The sequence below is a fragment of the Dromiciops gliroides genome, chromosome 2 (genome assembly GCF_019393635.1).
Source record: "Dromiciops gliroides isolate mDroGli1 chromosome 2, mDroGli1.pri, whole genome shotgun sequence".
NCBI classification, from domain to species: Eukaryota; Metazoa; Chordata; class Mammalia; order Microbiotheria; family Microbiotheriidae; genus Dromiciops; species Dromiciops gliroides.
In genome coordinates, this window is record NC_057862.1 from 546,770,523 (window position 1) to 546,792,133 (window position 21,611).

At 41.9% G+C, this 21,611-nt stretch overlaps 1 protein-coding gene across 1 annotated transcript in view; it reads left to right on the forward strand.

Moving 5' to 3' along the window:
• Window positions 1-3,642: 3,642 nt before the first annotated feature.
• Window positions 3,643-21,611, forward strand: part of LOC122742390 (serine/threonine-protein kinase 10-like) — a 67,601-nt gene continuing 49,632 nt past the window's right edge. The window contains 2 exon segments of the mRNA XM_043986620.1: window positions 3,643-4,244; window positions 4,246-4,335. Coding sequence (XP_043842555.1) covers window positions 3,918-4,244; window positions 4,246-4,335 — 417 coding nt within the window. The 5' untranslated portion in view covers window positions 3,643-3,917.

The following is a 21,611-nucleotide window of genomic DNA, read 5'->3' on the forward strand; positions in this document are numbered from 1 at the left end:
TTAAAAGGGTATCTTGAGTCCAGCCAGTGGCATTTGCATCATCATCAAGGTCCCAAGGAAAGGTGGCATAGGCAAGAATGGCAATAAACAGAGTAAGGACAAGGTGAGGAATAGAGGCCATTGGGGAAGAATTAGCCTCAGGTGGCAACAGCAAAAAGTGGTCACTGAATATCCGATAACTTCGATTTTTTTCTTTAATCAAACACAGATCAATCAGAGTCAAGTGTGCAAGACCGAGCCCATCCCCTGGAGAGTGTCAATCACCAACGAGCTCCTCTGCAAAAATGAACAAAGACATCACAGAGATATGAATGTCAGGTGCGGTTGGAAGAAGGAAGCACCACCTCTGCGCAAATGCAAACCCAAGGGCATGGAGATCATCCGACATGGGGAATCTTCCCCCTCCAGCTTAAAACACCTGTGGGTGCAGTGGAAAGGGCAAAGGATCCAGAGGCAGAAGCCCTGGTTTCTCATCTCAGCTGCCACCATTTGAGGAAAATCACTTAATCCTCCAGGCCTCGGTTTCCTGCTCTGTCAAACGAGAGGATTGGATTGGATGATCCCTAATGACTCCTCCAGTGCTCTGGTCTCCTCCTTACACAGGATTTGCTACTGCCTGGGCGTCTGTGCAGTGCCAGGGATCTCACAGGTGCTCAAAATAGCCACCTTGCTTTCTTATGGCAATTTCACATGAATGACCTCATTTAATTTTCCCCCCGCACAATGAACATGAGTCAGGCGGTATTTTCCCAGTGAGATAATCTCAACTTCTTAAGGTAAGGGATCGTTCTGCTTTCGGTTTTGCATCTCCAGAGATTAGCACAAGGCCTGGCACATAATAAGCCCTCAGTACACGTTTGTTGATTGAGTCCAAGTGACAGTCTTTCAGCTTTCTGAAGAGAATTGGCACGTTTCCCGCACCCCCACCCTAGACTTTTCTTCTATAAGCTAAGTATTCTCATTTCCCTTAACTGACCTTCATATGGTGTATACACAAGACTTTTTCACCATCCGGGTTGTCTTTCTCTGGACAATCTCCAGCTTATTGTTTTGTCAGTTAGTTTTATCCTACTCTCTGTGACCTCATTTGGTGTTTTCTTGGCAAAGATACTACAGTGGTTTGCCATTTCCTCCTCCAGCTCATTTTACAGATGAGGAAACTGAGGCAAACAGGGTGTGGTGACTTGTCCAGAGTCACACAGCTAATAAGTGTCAGAAGCTAGATTTGAACTCAGGTTGTCCTGATTCCAGGGCCAGGGCTCTATCCTCAGCACCACCTAGCTGCCCTCCAGCTTATTAATGTCTCTAAAATGTAGTGAATATAAAAATTCCAGATGTGGTCTAATCAAAACAGAGTACAGGGAATTAATTAATCATCTCTTTATTCCTGTAAAAGGCTGTATGACAAAAATTCTTTCAGGCCTCTGCTGGCCATAGACTACATGTGAAAAATCTAGGAATGTGGTTAGATTGGAAAATGACCAAGGACCTTGCCTCTGTGCTTAATTTGTTTTTGTGCCTTTTTTCCTACCCATTTATCTATGTAGGGAGAAAAGACAATAGAGGAGCCTTGAACCTCAGAGCTTTTTGGTAGTTTTGAGACAAATGACCATTGCCTGGGTTATAATCTAGATTTTAGAGATTGGAGGCCTGTGGAATGCCAATCATAAACCAGAGTCAGTTCTCTCACAGAATCAGGAAAAGGAGTCCAAGGAAAAGATTAACCCTGAGGGCATTAGGCAGCTGGAGAGACTTCTTGTTTTAAAGAGGGTGACGATGATAACTAGCATTTATAATAGTTCCTACTATGTGCCAGGCACTGAGCTAAGTGCTTTACAAATATTATCTCATTTTTATCCTCACACAACTCTGGGAGGTATGTGCTATTATTATCCCCCATTTTACAGTTGAGGAACTGAGGCACACGAGGTTAAGTAATTTACCCAAGACCATGCAGGTAGTATCTGAGGTCAGATAATTTTAATTCAGATATTCCTGAAAAAACTTCTTGAAGGGCTTAGAGTCTGGATTAAGAATCTCTGACTAGGGAGATGAGAGACTCCTAGCTAAGAATCTGCAGGGAACAAGAGAGAAGAACCTATGTTTTTGTTGTTGTTTTTGCTTTGCTTTGTTTGCTTTGGTTTGTTTTTTGGGTTGTTGGGTTTTTTTTGCTAGTCCCAGGCAAGAGTTTGTTTCTTTCCTAAAAGAGCAAGAAAAAGGCTATGGTCTTAAGATATCCAAACATTGAGGGGACAGCTAGGTGGCACAGTGGATAAAGCACCGGCCTCGGATTCAGGAGGATCTGAGTTCAAATCCAGTCCCAGACACTTGACCCTGGGCAAGTCACTTAACCCTCATTGCCCTGCAAAACAAAACAAAACAAAGATATCCAAACACGAACTTCTCTACTCCTCCTTGAGGATGAGAAAGCCAAGTATTTCAGCAGAGCCCAAAGACAGACATCAATAAGTTAGTCAAAAGCATTTTTGGGCGGGGACAGGGCAATGAGGTTAAGTGACTTGCCCAGGGTCACACAGCTAGGAAGTGTCAAGTGTCTGAGGCGGCATTTGAACTCGGGTCCTCCTGAATCCCAGGGCTGGTGCTTTAATCTCTGTACCACCTAGCTTCCCCCTAAACTAGATGTCTTTTTTTTTTTTTTGAAGGGCAATGGGGGTTAAGTGACTTGCCCAGGGTCACACAGCTGGTAAGTGTTAAGTGTCTGAGGCTGGATTTGATTCAGGTACTCCTGACTCCAAGGCCAGTGTTCTATCCACCGTGCCCATCTAGCTGCCCCCCAAAAGCATTTTTTTAAAGTGCTCACCATATCCTCGGGTACTGTGCAAAGTGATGGGAACACAAATACAAGCAGAAGGATAATTACAGGCAGTGTTTGGTGGAGTGTCATTCCTCAAAGCATCAAAGGAGACTGTAACCAGAAGAACTGTGCTTTTTTTCTCTGGGATTTGGTTTCCTCATTTGTGAAATGGGGATAATGCCTGAACTATTTCACAGGGTTGCTGGGAGAAGAGTGCTTTACAAACTACAAAGTGCTATTCAAAACAGACCGATTCATTATTATGCCCCAAGTATGGGCTACAATTAGGTAAGGGAACAGGGATTAAAGTGTGAATGAAGATGGTTTGAGGGCCAGAAGAACATTGCCTTGTCTATGAGCAAAAGTGGAATGTGAGGATGTAGAGCACTGGCCCTGGAATCGGGAGGACCTGAGTTCAAATCCTTCCTCAGATACTTCCTAACTGTGTGACCTGGGCAAGTCATTTAACCCCGATTCAAAGAAAGAAATATGTGAGCTTGGGAAATGTGAGAAATGAGTTTGGAAAAGTAGGTTGAGAACTTTGAATGTCAGCCTGGAGCATTTGGATTTTACTCTGTAGACAACTAGAAACAGCTACTCAGAGCCAGGGCAGATCGGGGACTCTGCCACTGAAACCCTTCTGAGACTAGAAGGGAAGAATGCACCCTAAGTTTCTCCCTAAAACATCTGCTGTCAGCCATCTGTGAATGTACATATGCATCTCTCTCTCTCATATTCACGTGGTCTTTCCGTCTACTCTTTTATCTGCAGTTTATTTCCTGTCTTAACAGATCTCAGTAATCTGCTGGCAGAAGAAACACCAAGTAGTTGGGGCCTGCTTCAGAAGCCCCTACCCTTCCCAAGGCCCCTCCTGCCCAGGTGGTGTGGCTCTGGGGAGTGACAGGCCAGGGAGGAAAGGATCAGAGTGTTGGACAGTAAGGGGTCCAAGGTCAGTGTGGGAATGACCTGGAGTCCACAAGTCCAGAATGAGAAGATGGGCTAAATCGACCTTGGGACCATCGACTCCTCCACTGAGGCTTTTATCTCCAGAAATGGGCTAGAACCGAAGGAAAGGGCAGTTCACCTCTGGGGCCCTCTTTGGATGTCTGTTACTCTCTTCTCTTCCAGAATCTTCCTGTTCCTGGAGTTTTCTGGATTGAGATCAGGCCAAGGTGCTGGATAGCAGGGAACAGACTTGACCTCAGTGATTGTTATTTGTCCTAAAGTCTCTAGCTGCAGACACCTCCTCGAGGTTAGGACTTCGTCCTTCCCCACCCTCTCCTCTCCTTCCGTGGAGAATCCAGACATTTTAAGGCCTGCCTAGGAAGAAGACGGCATCCCAGTGGCAGATCTAAGGAACAAGGAACACACCATGGCTTTCCTCCTGAGGCTGCTTAGGTTTGGGACAGAGAAAAGAAGGCCAAAGCATCTATACCAATGTGAAACGAGATGTGAATCCTGAGGATGTGTGGGAACTTATGGGAGAGCTAGGGGATGGAGCCTTTGGAAAAGTATTTAAGGTAAGCAATCGATGGCTAGGACTGATTCTTGGGAGGGAGGCTGAAGGGGTTTTACTTACCAACTTGGCCCAGCTGGAGACATACCTCAACGGAGATCAGTTTTCCTGGGATAAAGTCTTGGAGACCTTGGTCCTCCTTAGGATGTGTCATAGGGAACAGGGGGGCAGGGCCTAGGTCTTCTCCCACAGAGATGGGTGGGTAGGAAGAAACAAGGCCTTTCTGATTCTTTCACGTTTCGTCTGCCCCTTGGTCACCTGCTAGAAATAGCTGGCATTAGGAACATAGATTTAGAGGTGGAAAACCCTTATTTTACAAAGTGGATGAGACTCAAAGAGGATAATGACTTGTCCTGGGTGACCCAGCTAGAAGGTATCCAAGGTGGAATTTCAGCCTAGGTCTTTCTGGCTCTAGGTCCAGTGCTCCATCTGCTATGTCCCATATGTTATGCTACATAAAATATCCCACATACTGATGCTCAAAATGAAACCGGGAATTTTCCAGGGCCCCCATTGCTGATATCTGCATATCTGTATGCTTTCCCTCCTCTTCACGGACCTACTTCCCCCATGTTTTCTCTTCTTTTCTTTTGTTCTCTCCTTTGTTGATCTCATCCACATCAAGGCCTTCAATGATTACCTTTCTGCCGACTATTCCACACTTTATTTCAAGCCCTGACCTCTTCTCACTCCCAGTCCCACATTTCAAACTGCCAAATGAACATTGCTACTTGGTTATGCCACTGACCCTTCAAACACAACCAACCAAATCACCATCTTCCGCCCCAAACCACTCTCTCCTGACTTGGCCATCTCTGTAAGTGGCCCACTAACTTCCCAGGTTCCAATAGTAGAAACACTCAGGGTAATCTGTCAAGTACAATCTGTCCTCAATCTGTTGATGACTTGAGTCTTCCTTTCTGGGTGTCACTTGAAGTGTCTATTCCTTTCCATTCCCACACCTTGAATGTAGTCTTCACTACTTCTCACCAGGATGATTTCAGTAACTCCTTATGGGCCCCCCCCCTGCCTCTATTCTCTTCCCATCTAATCCATGCTATATGCCATCACTCTAATAATCTTCTTAAAGAAATATCTCAAGGGGCATCTAAGTGGTGCAGTGGAATAAAGCACTGGCCCTAGATACGGTAGACCTGAGTTCAAAATCAGCCTCAGACACTTGACACATACTAGGTGTGACCTGGGCAAGTCACTTATCCTCATTACCCTGCAAAAAAAAAGAGAAAGAAATATCTCCCTCTCCTTGCTCCATAATAGTCACCATCTCCCTATACAGTACAATTCCTTAATCCAATATTCCAGGTCTTCTATTCTCCAGCTCCAATCCATTTTATTCTCCATCTCCCATCCCCTCCCTTACACCTACTAAATACCCAATTGGACTGAACTTGCTATTCTCCCAAACACACCCTGGCCCTTTACCTGTATATGTCATCATGCCATTCCCTCCACCTAGAGTGAGCTAGCTAATCCCCCATTCCTACTCGTAGGCCATCTTCCAAGGCCACAATCAATTGCCACATACTCCAGGAAGCCATCCCTGGTTACCCCCCTCTCAGAAGTGATTTTCTTTGCCCTGAAAATCATATTGTCCATATTTTCCCATGACACATCATCATATGGATCCTTGCACTGTGATTATCTGTGTCCCTGTCCTCTCATCTCCCCTTAAAGGCAAGGGACTGTACCAGATACAGTATTTCATACATAGAAGACACTCAATAAGCTGGTATTTGTTTGTTCATGAATGAATGAACACTGCCCTAATGTCTTCTGCAATAATAATGGCTGACATTTCTTATATTGCTTCAGAATTTGCAAAGTTGCCTCTTACTGAGAGGCAAACATGGCCTTCAGATAGAGAACTGACCTCAGTCAGGAAAGCCTACATTCAAGTCTGGCCTCTCACACCTACTGGCTATGTGACCTGGAAAGGCATCTTACTTCTCTGTAACCTCCAGCCAATTCTAATATTGTAATTTGCCCAGGGCCATGATAGAGAAGTTCCTCACACAGACTTCCCTACTCTGGTGAAATTGCAGATAGGACTTAAAACTGCTTAGCATAGATTATCTTATTTGAACCTCAGAGCCCACTCTGTGAGGTCACTTTTATATATGGGTATGATAACTTCATTTTACACCCCGAGGAAACTGAGGTCAGAGAGGTTAAGTCTCTTGCTTAGGGTCACACAGATACGGAAAGTCTTCCTGCCTCCAGGCTCAGCACTCTAGTCTACTGTAGAATACTGCCTGGACCAAGATGCTCTAAAAGCAGGAAGGTGATCTGTTCTGTCTCTGCTACTACTTGTCCTGTGTGACCTTGGCCATACATTTCCCCCCTGTATCTCAGTTTCCCCATCTGAAAATGAGTGGGTTTACATTAGCTGACCATAGGTTGCCTTAAAGCTGTTACAGTTGATGAGTTCGTAAGGGGCTGAGCCCCTTTTTCTAGGGCCCCATTATCTGTGGCAAGAACAATGTCACACCAGCATTCAGTTTCCTGTTTACAGCTCTTGTTATTATGAAGGTGTGGTTTCAACAAGAAAAAAAGTCAGACAAAAGCCAAGCTTGTGGAGAAGGGTTTATTTTTGTCCCTTGAGCAATTACAATCTTTTCTTCAGGACCACCCATTGGTGTGACTTTATCTCCTAATTGCCCAAAGAGTAATTGTGGAGAAGAAAAGGAAAGGGCTTATAGAAGGTCATCATGTGAAATGGAACAGGGTCTAGACCACCAAGTAAGAAACTGGTCCCACCTAAGCAAACTCCATTGTTTCTGGCCCTTAACCAGAGGTGGCAAACTGGCTTGCTTATATCGAGTTTCCAACTCTTGCCATTTCTACATAACTTTTATAGCAATAGCATGATTCTTGCTGATCAGGCCATTGATCTGAAGGAATTCAATATACAAATGCCCTCTATTTATTCTGTATCCCCATAGTAGACTGTGAAGTCCTGGAGAGAAGGGAATGCTTTTGCCTTTCTTTGTATTCCTAACACTTAGCCACCATGCCTAGCACAAAATAAATATGCTTATTGTTGACTTCACTTGACTTGTGGCTGCAGATTCACCCTCTACTTGTTTTTTGTTTTGTTTTGTTTTGTTTTTTGTGGGGCAATGAGGGTTAAGTGACTTGCCAAGGTCACACAGCTAGTGTCAAGTGTCTGAGGCCCGGATTTGTAACTCAGGACCTCCTGAATCCAGAACCGGTGCTTTATCCGCTAGTGTCACCTAGCTGCGCCTTCTACTTGTTGAAAAAATACAGAAAACGACCCATTTAGGCGAGAGAACTGTAATATTCTATTCAACAAATTTGAGTGTGGTACAGTGGACTGGGTACTAGGGGAGGGAGATATAAACAGTTAACATAATTCCTACCCTCAAGAAGCTTACAGTCCAGTAAGGATGATAAATGCGCACAACTATAGATTGTGACAGGTAAAAAGTATTGCATAAAATGAAGTGAAATCAGAAGGAAGAGATCAATTCCAGCTGGGAGGATCAGGGAAAGCTTCATGGAGGAGGTAGCATTTGAGTTGAGACTTGAAAAATTGGTTCAAACGTCATAGAAATAGAGTGTATGGTGGACATTGCAGACAAAGGGATGTGTGTGAGCAAAGCAATAGAGGAGAAAAAATTCAGGAAACATCAGAGGGACTGGGGGTTGTCATGGGCTCACACAATCATATATTTAGAAGTGATGAGGGCTTGGACATCACTTAGATTTACCCCTATATTTTATAGATAAAGAAGGCAAGGATCAGAGAGAGGTGAGTGATCTGCCCAAGATCAGCTTGACAGGAATGTATAGAGACAATAATGGCAAAAAGTTGGGAAAGGTAGATTGGAGCCTAATTGTGAAGACCCTTGGAATGCGGCCAAAAGGGTACTGGACTTTATTTGGTATAACTGGGACAAAGTTTGAGTTGAAGCTTAGGACTTCATTCTAATGGGTGATGTGAAATCAAACAAATCACTGGCGAGTCTTAGCTGAGTCCTCAGGCCTATATAAACCATTAGGGACATACTACAGTTTGACTGCAATCTTCTGTATGAATAAAGGGCTCTACTGGTAATAATCAAGCACCAACCCCACCTACAGAACCTGACTCTCCCTTTCTTTTTTTCCCCTTTCCTTTCTCTTTCTTTCTTTCTGTCTTTCTTTCTTTTGCGGGGCAATGAGAGTTAAGTGACTTGCCCAGGGTCACATAGCTAGTAAGCGTCAAGTGTCTGAGACCCAGATTTGAACCTCAGGTCCTCCTGAATCCAGGTCCGGTGCTTTATCCACTACACCACCCTAGCTGCCCTCCCCACTCACCCCGATTCCCTTTCAACCCATTTCCATAACATTCTGCTCCTTCCACAACATCCTTGCTTCCCTCCCTGGGTTGAGTGGCAGATCACAAGGGATGTTCTTTGATATAATTGGTAGAGACTCTTTCAAACTGTACAGGACAAATGTGACATATGGGGACAAGGAGTGACTTATCAGGCTTAATGTGTTAAACCAATCCAAAAATATTTGCTTTAAACACAGTGATGGCTTAAACTGATGTGGGCCTTTGGGGTTAAAAAGTTGGGGGAACCTTTCACTACATGATCTCATTTGCTCTCACAATTACTCCAAAGGTGAGGAGGCAGGTACTCTAGGTATTGCTAACGTCCTTTTCAAATGGGAAGGGCTGGAGTCAAGAAAGCTTGAGTTACTGCCCTAGAGTTGTCAAGTCAACAAGTTAGTCAGGTGCATTTATTAAGCACCTACTATGTGTCAGGCAATGTGCTAAGTGCTCTGGGGATACAAAGAAAAAGCAAAACAGTCCCTGCTTCAAGGAGCTCACGCTATAATGGAATAGATGACATGCAAACGAGATGTATAAGGATTAACTGGATAAACTTCTCTCAGAGGAGGGTGCAAGATTAAAGAGGGCAGGAAGGGCTTCTTGCAGAAGGTGGGACTTTAGCTAAGACCTGAAGGAAGCCAGAGAATCCAAGAGATAGAGATGAGGAGGGAGAGTTCTGGGCATGTGAGAGAACAGAGAAATACTGGATATTGGCGTTAGATGATGGAGCCCCTTGGGTGAGGGACAGCAAGGCCACTGTCACTGGACTGCAGAGTGTGGAGAAGGGAGTAAGGTATAAGAAGACTAGAAATGAAGAAGGGGCCAGGTTATGAAACCTATTAATAACCAATGAGGGATTTTTTATTTCATCCTGGAGGTGATAAGGGAGCATGGGAGTTTATTGAATAAAGGGGTAACACAGAGATCTAGTGACTGTAAGTTAATAATAGTAAGATAGGCCAATTACAAAATAGATTTTAAAAAATTTTTAAAGGGGGGGAGGGCAGCCTAGGTGGCACAGTGGATAGAGCACCAGCCCTGGAGTCAGGAGGAACCTGCGTTCAACATTTGACCTCAAGCCTTGATGACACTAGCTGTGTGACCCTGGGCAAGTCACTTAAACCCCAATTGCCTCACACCACCACCCCCAAAAAAAGATAGGGCCAACTTACAATAGCTGTGTTCAGGTCCTCTATTACCTATAACCTGGACTATAGCAACAACCTCCCAGTTGGTCTCCCTGCCTCCATCTGTGTTCTGTGGTAACACGACTGGTAGGTGAGTCCTTCTACTGTGCTGGGATCCTGAATTCACCCCCCTTGTCCTCAGGGAAATCTAGCCTGAATCCCTTATGGATGTCCCTCTCATAGTTGGAGATTTCACTCCCTGAACCTAGAAAAACGGATGGAATAAACGACGTCGGCCCATTCCTCTGACTTAGCTGGGAAGAAGACCTCATAGCTCTTTTCCTTAGAGCAAAGTCTCTCGATGGATGCCTTCATGCTACCAGAGCTGCCTGAAGGCAGTGAGATGAAAAGATGGTCAAAGCTGACTCAGGTCTTTTATGAAGATGTGACTATGCTATTAATCAAAAAAAGGCTCCTCCCAACCACACGGCCTTGTAAGAAACTTGCACAGGATCAGAGGTAGAAAGTGTCTGAGGTCAGATTTGAACTGAGTAAGAAGAGTCTTCCTGATTCCAGGGCTGGCACTGATCTACTGAACCACCTAGCTGCCCTTTTATATAGATATAAACACACACACATGTGTATGTATGCATTTGTTTGTTCTTAATTACTCAAGTCTACCTCTCCATAACACCGTGGACCATAGCACCGTCAGGCCCCTCCGATCCTCCACCATCTTCCAAAGTCCGTCCAAGCTCATGTTTGCTGCTTCCATGACGCTATCTATCCATCTCACTGTCTGTCATTTCCTTCTCCTTTTGCCTTCCATTTTCCCCAACATCAGGGTTTTTCCAACTAATCCATCTTCTCATTATGTGGCCAAAGTATTGAAGCTTCAGCTTCAGTATTTGTCCTTCCAATGAAGAGTCAGAATTTATCTCTTTAAGTATTGACTGATTTGACCTTCTTGCTGTCCAAGGGACTCTTTAAAAAGTCTTCTCCAGGACCATAATCTAAATCCTATTCTACAGAGCTCAGCTTTCCTTACAGTCTAACTCTCATAGCATCCACTACTACTGAAAAAAACCATCATTTTGACTATATGGACCTTTGTTGCCAAGGTGGTATCTATTTTTAGTATGTTGTCCAGATTTGCCATAACTTTCCTTCCACGGAGCAAAAGCCTCTTTTAATTTCATGGTTGCAGTCACATCTGCAGTGATCTTTGAGCTCAAGAATATAAAATCTGACACTGATTCCATTTCTTCTCCCTCTATTTGCCAGAAAGTTATGGGACCAGATGCCATGATCTTAGTTATTTTAATGTTAAGCTTCAAGCCAGCTTTTGCACTCTCCTCTTTCACCCTCAGCAAGAGGCTTTTTTTCTTCACTTTCTACCATCAGAGTGGTATTATCTGCATATCTAAGATGGTGGATATTTCTCCCAGCAACCTTAATTCTGGCTTTTGATTCATCCAGCCTGGCATTTTGCATCATGTACTCTGTATATGTTAAATAAATAAGGTAACAAATACGTAGCTTTGTCATACCCCTTTCCCAATCTCAGACCAATAAGTTGTTCCATATTCAGTTCTAACTGTTGCTTTTTGGCCCACATACAGATTCCTGAGTAGGCAAGTAAGATGATCTGGTACTTCCATCTCTTTGAGGACTTGCCAAATTTTGTTATAATCCAACAGTCGAAGGCTTTACTATAATCAATGAAGCATAAGTAGATGTTTTTCTGGAACTTCCTTGCTTCCTCCGTAATGCAGCAAATATAGGTGACTTGGTCTCTAGCTCCTCTGCCTCTTTGATAACCGGCCCACTCTTCTGATAATTCTCAGCTCGCATATTGCTGAAGTCTAGCCTGCAGAATCTCAAGCATAACCTTGCTGGCATGTGAAATGAGCACAATTGTTTAGTCATTTGAACATTCTTTAGCATCGCCCTTCTTTAGGATTGGGCCATAAAGCCATCTGGAAAAGATCCAGTGGTCACTGCTAAGTTTTTCAAATTCACTGACATATTGAGTACAGCACTTTAACAGCAATATCTTTTAGCATTTTAAATAGCTCAGCTGGAATTCCAACACCTCTGCTGGCCTTATTGTTAGCAATGCTTCCTAAGGCCCACTTGACTTTATTCTCTAGGATATATAACTCTAGATTAGCAACCACACCATTGTGGTTATCGAGAATTTGAGATCTTTCTTGTATAGTTCTTTTGTGCATTCTTGCCACCTCTTCTTAACTTCTCCTGCCTTCTAACTCTCCCTAAGTCCCTACCATTTTGGTCTTTCATCATGCCCATTTTTGCATGAAATACCTTAATATCTCTAATTTTCTTGAAGAGATCTCTTCTTTTTCCTATTTTATTGTTTTCTTCTGTTTCTTTGCATTTCTCATTTGAGAAAACTTTCTTCTTGCTGTTCTCTGGAATTCTGCATTCAGTTAAGTATATCTTTACCTTTCTCCTTTCCTTTTCACTTTCCTTCTTTCCTCAGTTATTTATAAAGCCTCATCAGACAGCCTTTGCTCTCTTACTTTTCTTTTTCTTTGGAATGTTTCTTGTTTCTGTCTCCTATACAATATTGTAAACCTCTGTTCATAGTCTTTCAGGCACTCTATCTACCAGATGTAATCCCTTGAATCTATTTATCACTTCCACTTCATAGTCACAGGGGTTGTTATTTATATCATATCTATATGGTCTTCCCTATTTTACCATATCTGATGGTTTTCCCTATTTTCTTCAATTAATGTCTGAATTTTGCAATAAGAAACTCATTATCTGAGCCCCAGCCAGTTCCAGGTCTTGTTTTAACTGACTGTATAGAGCCTATTCACCTTTGGCTGCAAAGTATAAAATCAACCTGATTTTTATATTGACTATCTAATGATTTCCATGTGTAGATACACATTTGCTATGACCAGCAAATTATCTTGACAAACTCTATTAGTCTCTGCACTTCTTTATTTTGTACTCCAAGGCCAAACTTGCCTGTATTCCAATTATCTTTTGATTTTCTACTTTAGTATTCCAATCCTGTATGACGAATGTTACATCTTTTTAAAATCTTATTTCTTTTTTAATATTTTTCCATTTACATGTAAAAACAGTTTTACCATTCATTTAAAAAAATTTTGAGTTCCAAATTCTCTCCCTTCCTCTCTCTCTGAGACAACAAGCAGTTTGATATAGGTTATATATGTGCAGTCATGCAAAACATATTTCCATATTAGTCATGTTGTGAGAGAAAACAGACCCAAAAAAGCCATGAAAAATTAAAGTAAGAAAAAATATACTCCAATCTTCATTGACTCCATTTGATGTTATCCTAGACAATGTTATAGATCTTCATAGTACTAAGCACTTTTGGTTTCATCAACATTGGTGGTTGGAGCATAGACTTGTATTACTGTGATATTGAATAGTATGCCTTGTAATTGAATATATAACATTCCATTAATTTTTGAGATCATATCCCAGTAATGTTTTTCTTACCCTTTTATTGACAATGGGAGCTACTTCATTTCTTCTAAGGGATTCTTGCCCACAGTAATATATGTAATGATCACCTGAATTAAATTCAACCATTTAAGTTCACAGACACCCAAGATGTCAGTGTTTAATCTTTCCATCTCTTGTTTGACCACATGCAGCTTATCTTGGTTCATTCCAGATTTTACATTACATTCTATGCAATGTTGATCTTTACAGCACTGGACTTTCCTTTCATCAGCAGATACACCTGCAGTTGAGCTTCCGTTCTGCTTTGATCCACTGCTTCATTCTTTCTGGAGCTACTTGTAGTTGTCCTGCACCTTTTCCCACTAGTATATTGGGCACCTTTTGACCTGAAAGGCTCATCTTCCATCATCTCTTTTAGCAATTTAACACTGTCCGTGGGGTTTTCTTGGCAAAGATACTAGAGTGGTTTGCCATTTCCTTCTCTAGTAGATCACCTTTTGTCAGAACTCTCTATCGTGACTTGTCTATCTTGGGTAACCCTTCACAGCATAGCTCACAGTGTCACTGATCTATGCAAGCCCCTCTGCCAGGACAAGAACAAGGCACCAGTCCAGGAGGGAGTATATACATACACACACATCTAAACATATGTACATATACATATACATATGCATATATAATATTGAATGGATTTTTTATATTATCTAACTCATTAGCCTATATGCTAAGAATTAAGGACTGAAAAAGGTGCTGATTTGGTATGGGAAGAAACTCATATAAGAAGACTATCATTTGTATTGAATTTATTTAATCAGGTTAGAATTAGAACACAAAAGAAAACTGATCGTTTCTTTTAAAATGACAAAACGATCGCTAATTTTACATGGCAGCAGCCATTCTGTGACTTTAGAATGCACAAAATTAAGAAATCAAAAAAGATAAAGATGTCCTATGACTTACTCAGAAGCCCCAGTTCTTTACATTATAAATACTTTCTTCAAGAAGAGAGTTGGATGGCACAGGACATGACTAGCACCAAACAACATTAAAAAAAATTTAAACTGACTGTATATTAACTAACAGGAAATGACTGGTGACTAATGTATGAGACATTACAGAACTAGCTGCCTCTCTGTGATAAGATCATCACTTGATTAGAGGTAAGGTCAAAATTAATGCCAAATCAAAGGAAATTATAAATATGAGAAGATACTGTATGCAATTATAATAGCTCCATCCCAACCTCTTTTAAAAAGCAGTCTACTGAAGACAGCTAGGTGGTGCAGTGGATAAAGCACAGGCACTGGATTCAGGAGGACCTGAGTTCAAATCCAGCCTCAGACACTTGACACTTACTAGCTGTGTGACCTGACCCCGGGCAAGTCATTTAACCCTCATTGCCCTACCCCCAAAAAAAAAAAAAAAGTGGTCTACCGAAAAAAAAAAAAAAAGGAAATGCAAGTAAAGACATTGATAAAAGATAAATTTAATCAAAGAGGTCTCAAATAGCTCTTACATACCCCAAAATGGGGAGGTCCAACTGGAACATGACTTCCTTTTATGCAGATGATGAAGTTCTTCAGGTATTCCTGTTTTCAAATGACATTGTGCCGATTTCATTGATTCTCCCAAAATGGTAAAAGACTTCTTCAAGGCTATCCATAGCCACTTAAAAGAGACTGGCCTAGAAAACCACACAAGAAAAACAAAGTGAATGAAAAATCCTAGCATATGCAGTTGGATGGGCAGTCCATTGAGTTAGTCCATTAGTACATGCATTTTTGAAAGACACAGTAGTTGAACAATGATCTGGGATCAGAACTGAATAGGAGGAAAGTTGACTGTATCATATTTGGGGAAAAGTGCAGTTTTTTCAAAAACATCCATTTGCTCCCTGCTACCAAAGCCTATTGGTGTTAGATGACTTTGAATCATAGGACACCACCATCTCAGAAGAATCAGAATTATAGGTGACCAAAAGGGTATAAGCAGGTTACAGTATATTACCACTAAGTACTTATATGAAACAAGAGACATAGAAGAAATATGCATGGTTATGTACTACTGAAAAAAGAACTGAGATGGTCACATAGGGAAAATGAGCAATGAAAGGTGGGAAAATTGAATACTGAACTGGTTCTCACAAAATACAATCCACATGGCTGCCAAAGTGACTTTCGTAAAGTGCCATTCTAACCATGTCATTCTCCACCCCACCCCACTTCAACTCAGTAACCTTCAATGGCTCCCTATTACCTCCCGAATCAAATATAAAATTCTCCATTTGGCATTCAAAGCCCTTCACAATCTGGCCTCTTCCTACCTTTCTAAGCTTTTCTATACTCTAGCTTTCTTACTCTAAGATCTATATACACTGGCTTACTTGCAACATGTTACTCACACATGATTCTTTATCTCGTGACTCTGAGTACTTTCACTGATTGTCTCCCATGCCTGAAATGTTCTGCCTTCTCACTTCCATCTCCTGGATCCCCTTTTATTGTTGTTTAGTCATTTACAATCTTATTCTTCTTGACCCAATCCCACTTGAGGTTTTCTTGGCAAAGATACTGGAGTGGTTTGTCATTTCCTTCTCCAGCTCATTTTACAGATGAGGCTACAGAGGCAAACAGGATTAAGAGACTTGCCCAGTTGCTAGTAAGTTTCTGAGGCCAGGTTTGAACTTCAATTGTCCTGACTCCAGGCCTGGCAATCTATCCACTGTACCACCTAACTACCCCTGGCTTCCCTGGCTTCCTTCAATACTCAGTTCAAATCCTGCCTTCCACAGGAGATTTTTCCCAGACCCCCCCAATCTATTCCCCACCCAATACCAGTGAATTCCCTCTAAGATAATCTTCCATTTATACTGTATAATCTTATATGTCTAGTTATTTGCATGTTGTCTCCCCCATTAGAATGGGAAATCCCTGAGAGTGGTATTTTTGCCTTACTTTGTATACCCAGCCCTTAGCATACATAGTAGAAGCTTAATAAGTACTTGTTTATTGCCTGACCAACGAAAACATTCAAGTCTTTAGATTAGAAGAAGGCTTCTAGTGGGCTGGGTAAATCTTCCACAGAGGATTTGAGGGAGACTGTGGATAAGACCCATATAAATTGAGAAGGCACAGAGGACCTGCAGCCTAAAAACACTGATGAGATCATGGGTGCATCAATTATCCATGCAGGGAAGTCTCCTGACTTATTTGAGTGCTGTGGCCATCTGCCTGAGCTTTATGCTCCATCCTTCCCCTTCTAGCATTGCCCCAGTGGTTGGGCTGCCCTACTACCCTAATGTATGGGCAGCCCAGCCTATTAAGGGTGTAGTGTCAACCCACTACCCTTGCTTAGGAAGCATGGATTCCAGGCCCTAAGGTGAGGTGTTGGCATTCCACCCTAGTGGAGGAGATAAGACCCCAGTCATCTCCCACAGTGATTAGGAGCAGTGGTGCTGAGAGAGTCAAAGCTAAAAAACATCTTCTCCAACTACCTGATGACGCTTGTTCCTCCATCCTCCAATGATCCTAAAACTGCCATGGCTGAGCTCCAGCAATGGGATAGTGTCCTTACCTTGTTGTCCATGCCCTGTACCGTCTTCTGCCCACCATTCCCACTTAGGTCTCTAGCCTTCCTTTGAATGAATAAGCTCAGTCTCTTACTTGTTCCCCCTTAATGTTAATGCCCTCTCTGAGATAACCTTTCATCTAATAAATGCATGTGTGTCATTTGAAATATTGGGGATATCAGCCCTTTTCTGTTCAGATTATTGGGGAGCCAGGCTGGGGTTTCTAAGATATTGCTACTTATAAATTAGAGGCTATTGCACCAGTTTTGGCAGCAAGAACTTATTATTAATTTGACCAAGTGTCTGAAAAACTAGTAATACACCCAGCATGGAGTCCCAGGAAAAGGAGCTGGGAAAAGCCAGCCCCAGTTAAGAGAAGCATGTAGGAGCCTTAGAGAGTAGGAGAGGCAAGAGCCGCAAGAGAGGGACCCTCCTGTCTCCAGGGATTTTTATCTTCTCTCAGGTGGAGGCGGGTCACCACATATTGATCTAAGCTAATTGGTTAGTATCATTCAATTCCATTGATTGACGTGACTTTGGGGTTAGTCAAGGTGAGTTTCTTTCCCCTAGGTAGTCAGAAAGGTCAGTCTGCATTCCTTTTGTTAAACTGCAGGCTCTTCCCAGGCTGGGGAGGGGGAGAGCAGCTTCTGGGTTTCTTCTAGAAATTCGTTATTAATAATTATTTTCTCACATGTGTACGCAAGCATGCATACACACACACACACACACACACATATAGATAGATAGATAGATAGATAGATATAAAATGTAAGGAATTGGTTGTGGTTTGGGGTTTCTGTGACCCCATCTTTGGCTGGGATTGGAGGCTCAGGCATGCCCGTGCGTGCTGGCCTCGAGCCAGACACCCTCTTGCCTGCATGGGCCTGGCCAAATTATAATGAGGGAAGCCCCACCATGACAAGAAGCCTGGTGAGGACAAGTCAGGTGGTCTTCAGCATCCAGAACTCGTCTCTGTAGAAACGCTTGTTGGTTCTGTCAATCAGGGCTGCCAGCCAATTATCTTGGGGTTGGGTGTGTGGTTGGCCCTGTTTCCTTACTATATATATATATACTACATATATCTTGTATTGCATAGTTTTTGCATATTATCTTTCTTGTTTGAATATAAGCTCCTTGAAGACAGGGACTATGTTTTTGCCTTTCTTTGTACCTTGCACTTCTTACACAGTAACAGGCACAATGAGTGCTTGGCACATAATAGGCACTTAAATATTTATTGATGGATTATTAGTAGGTGTTTAATAAATGCTTGTTGACTAAGTTGTCTGACTCTTGGAAAAGCCTCTAAGTGCCAAAAGTGTTGCAAGTGACTGGGACAGCTAGGTGTTTATTAACACATAAATAGTTATGACTGTCCCTTAGGGGGTGTTTGGAAATGTCAGCAGCAGCAGCAGCCATGATCTCTGGATTGCTGGAGACTTTGTCCAAAAGGCAAATCAGCCAATCTACCACTGGCTTTTTGGGGGGATCAGTTCTGATCTTCTGAGATGCATCTGTAATTACTCCTGTATTTGGGAATATTATTTGCTAGATCATAGATTTAGAGTTGGATTGTACCTTAAAGGCCACCAAGTTCAGTCTCCTTATTTTGCAGGTGAGAAAATTGAGGCACAGAGGGAATGAACAAGTTGCCCATGGTCACATAGTAAGTCCCTAAGCTGGTAGTTGAACCCAGTGTCCTTAAATCCAGTTCCTATACACAGCACTAGGTCCTCTTGACTCTAGTCTCAGATATTTGATTCCCTTCCCTCCTTTCTCCATTCTTCCCCCTTCCCCAATACACTTTCAGAGTTCTCTATCACATTTACAATTTGTGACATTTGCTCATCAGAAGTGATTCTTCTACCAGTGGTCCTCACAAACCCCTTTGTGGCTCTCTTATGCTGTCATCATAAACTATTTTGTAAAATGATGATGACATTTCACAGTTATTCAGTTCAACTTGAGAAGTATTTACTAAGCATTTCTATGTTCTGGGCACTGCACTAGGTGCTTTAAAATGTCCTAAGACTTTTTGGAGCACAATATGCTATTAAAGTTTTAAACTACCTTAAGACTTTTGAGACACATTGTATATATGATTTCATTTGAATGTTATAATATAGAATCTATGCATACATTGTATATATTGCATCTTTGCATATGTGTTATAATTCATCTTTTTAAATCATAAGCTCATTAAGGACATTAATTATCTTTGTATCCTATAAGGCCCAACATTGTACTTTAAGCAGAATAGTTATTTTGTAAATGATTGTTGAACGATATCTTTGTCTCTGCCTCTTTTAGAAGCAGCTGATATAGCAGTGGATAGAGCTCTAGGCCTGGAGACAGGAAGATTTGAATTCAAAACTGGTCTCACACACACACTAGTTGTGTGACTTTGGGCAATTCACTTAGCCTCTGTTAGCCTCAGTTTCCTCAACTGTAAAATAATAATAATGATAACCCCTACCTCACAGAGTTGTGAGGACCAAATGAGATAATCGGGGGGGGGGCACTTAGCAAAGCATCTGGCATATAGTAGGTACTATATAAATGTTTATTCCCTTCCCTTGTTGACTGTCTCTGTTAATACTATCTCTTTTTTTCCTCTACCTTGGTCTCTCCATTGGTCTTGGTCATCACTGTCTCCATCTTTGTCTAGCTTTCTCTTAGTAACCCCCTTTCTCCCTTTTCCTCTAAGCTTTGAGTTCTAGGGTAGGATTCTTTTTTCTTGCATGATTTTCCCCCCTTTGGTTAAGAAAAAGACCACCTAGTACATGTTGGACAATGGACTAGAACCATAGTAGAAGTCATTCCAGCATGGTAGAAACTGATTTAGTTTATACTTTGCTAGCAGAGGCTTCATGCTACCCTGGCAGAACCTGACAGAATTTATATTTGGCTAGAATAACTGATGTGGAAATTTCCTCTAATGGAGACTCCAGGGAGGAACTCACCAATTGGAGAAGGAAGTCATGTGAGGCAGATGTGTTGCCAGCTTGAGAAGGCACACTGGGTGGAGGTGGAGAAGCAGGCTGGGGAGTCATGAGATTAGCCAAGTTTGAAGAGTTGGGCCCGGAATAAACAGGAAGAAACAATCAGTCAGGATCATCTTTGGGAAATTACAAAGAGTCTTAAATGGCCTCAAGCTTCTTCTGGAAACAAATGGACATCCGTTGAATATCAATATTCTCTTGGTAATATTATAAGACTTCAAGACATGGAGAGCCTCTGAAGAACTGAATATTGCCATCACACAGAATGTGGTGGAGAGAGAATGTAGTGACTGTGAGCAGGTAGCGACATATCACCACCCCGTAAGGGACCTCGAAGAAGAACAGGATGCTATCAGGGACGTGTATGAGAGAATAAGAAGATGGTCTGGTTACATCGCAAAGGTGGAGGATGACAGGTGTACAATCCAAGTGCCCTCACTGATATCCCTGTGATGTAAGGATAAAATAAGGAAGATGTCTGACATGTTAAATAGATGCCCTCTGGTGAATTTATGGGATGGCATGGATAGTAGTCACATGAAATGAATGGTTCTAGCTAGATTGCAAGCTGCATCTTTGGAGGGAATATACAAATTGATGAGATCACAAATTCATTTGAGTATTTGGGTGAGGTGGCATGATTCTGGGGCATAGAATGTTGAACCTGAGGTCAACAAGACCTGAATTTGAATCCTACCTTAAACTTGTACTTGCTCATGACCTTAGGCAAGACACTTAACCTCTCAGTCTTTTTTCCTCACTTATAAAATGGAGGTAGCAATGCCTGTAAGCACTTAACTTAATGGAGTTTTGAGGAACAAATAAAAAAAGTATGTAAATTGATTTATAAATCTAAAAAACCTATATAAATGTCAGCTATTATTATCATTATGATGTAGGAGGAAGAACAAAGATTTGATTTCAAGATGTGAATGTGAGCAATGGCTCTACCACCGACTTGCTGTTCAACCTTGGACAAGTCCATTGTCTTCTCTGGGCCTCAATTTATTTCTCTGCCAAATGAAGGGGTTGGACTCAAATAACTTTAAGTACCTTTCCCAGCTCTAGCATTTTATACCATTCTGTATGTGAATAAGAACTCTAAGAGAGAGCCTTTTATGACCTCCCTGAGTCATGAAAAATGTGAACCAGTAAGTTTGCAGAGAAAGACTGTCTTAGGTTATTCTCTTCTATCAATCTGAAAGATGATTCTGTCCCTTCCTGGAATGATAGGGAGCAAGGACTGAGCCAAACTGGGATGGGAGAGCCAGAATATGGAAACTGGGTAGTGTCCCAAGTCAGTCCCTCCCTAGCCAAATCTGTAGTGTTGCTTCATTCATTTGCTTGAAATGTTGTAAATTCACAGAAAAAGACACCCATATCCAGATGGAAGCACAAAACTGACATCCAAAACTAAAGAGAGATGTTTGGAAGATTAGACACTCTTTGGGGATTGTCAATACTCCTTTCCATTAGCAAAAACAATGGCAACCAGAACACCCAATCAATCCCCCAAGGACAAAAGCAAGCTTAATATTCTTTGGGGAAAAGGGATTGTGGCCAGAGCAAGACCAGTTGATATTATCTATACCCAAGGCTATCTCTAAGTAGTACAGGGCTCCAGGACAAAGCATAGGATATACTACCCCCTAAATATTTTCGTCACAATTAAATTAATAATAATAACAACAACAATGATATCTAACATTTATATAGTGTCTACTATGTGCTAGGCACTGTGCTAAG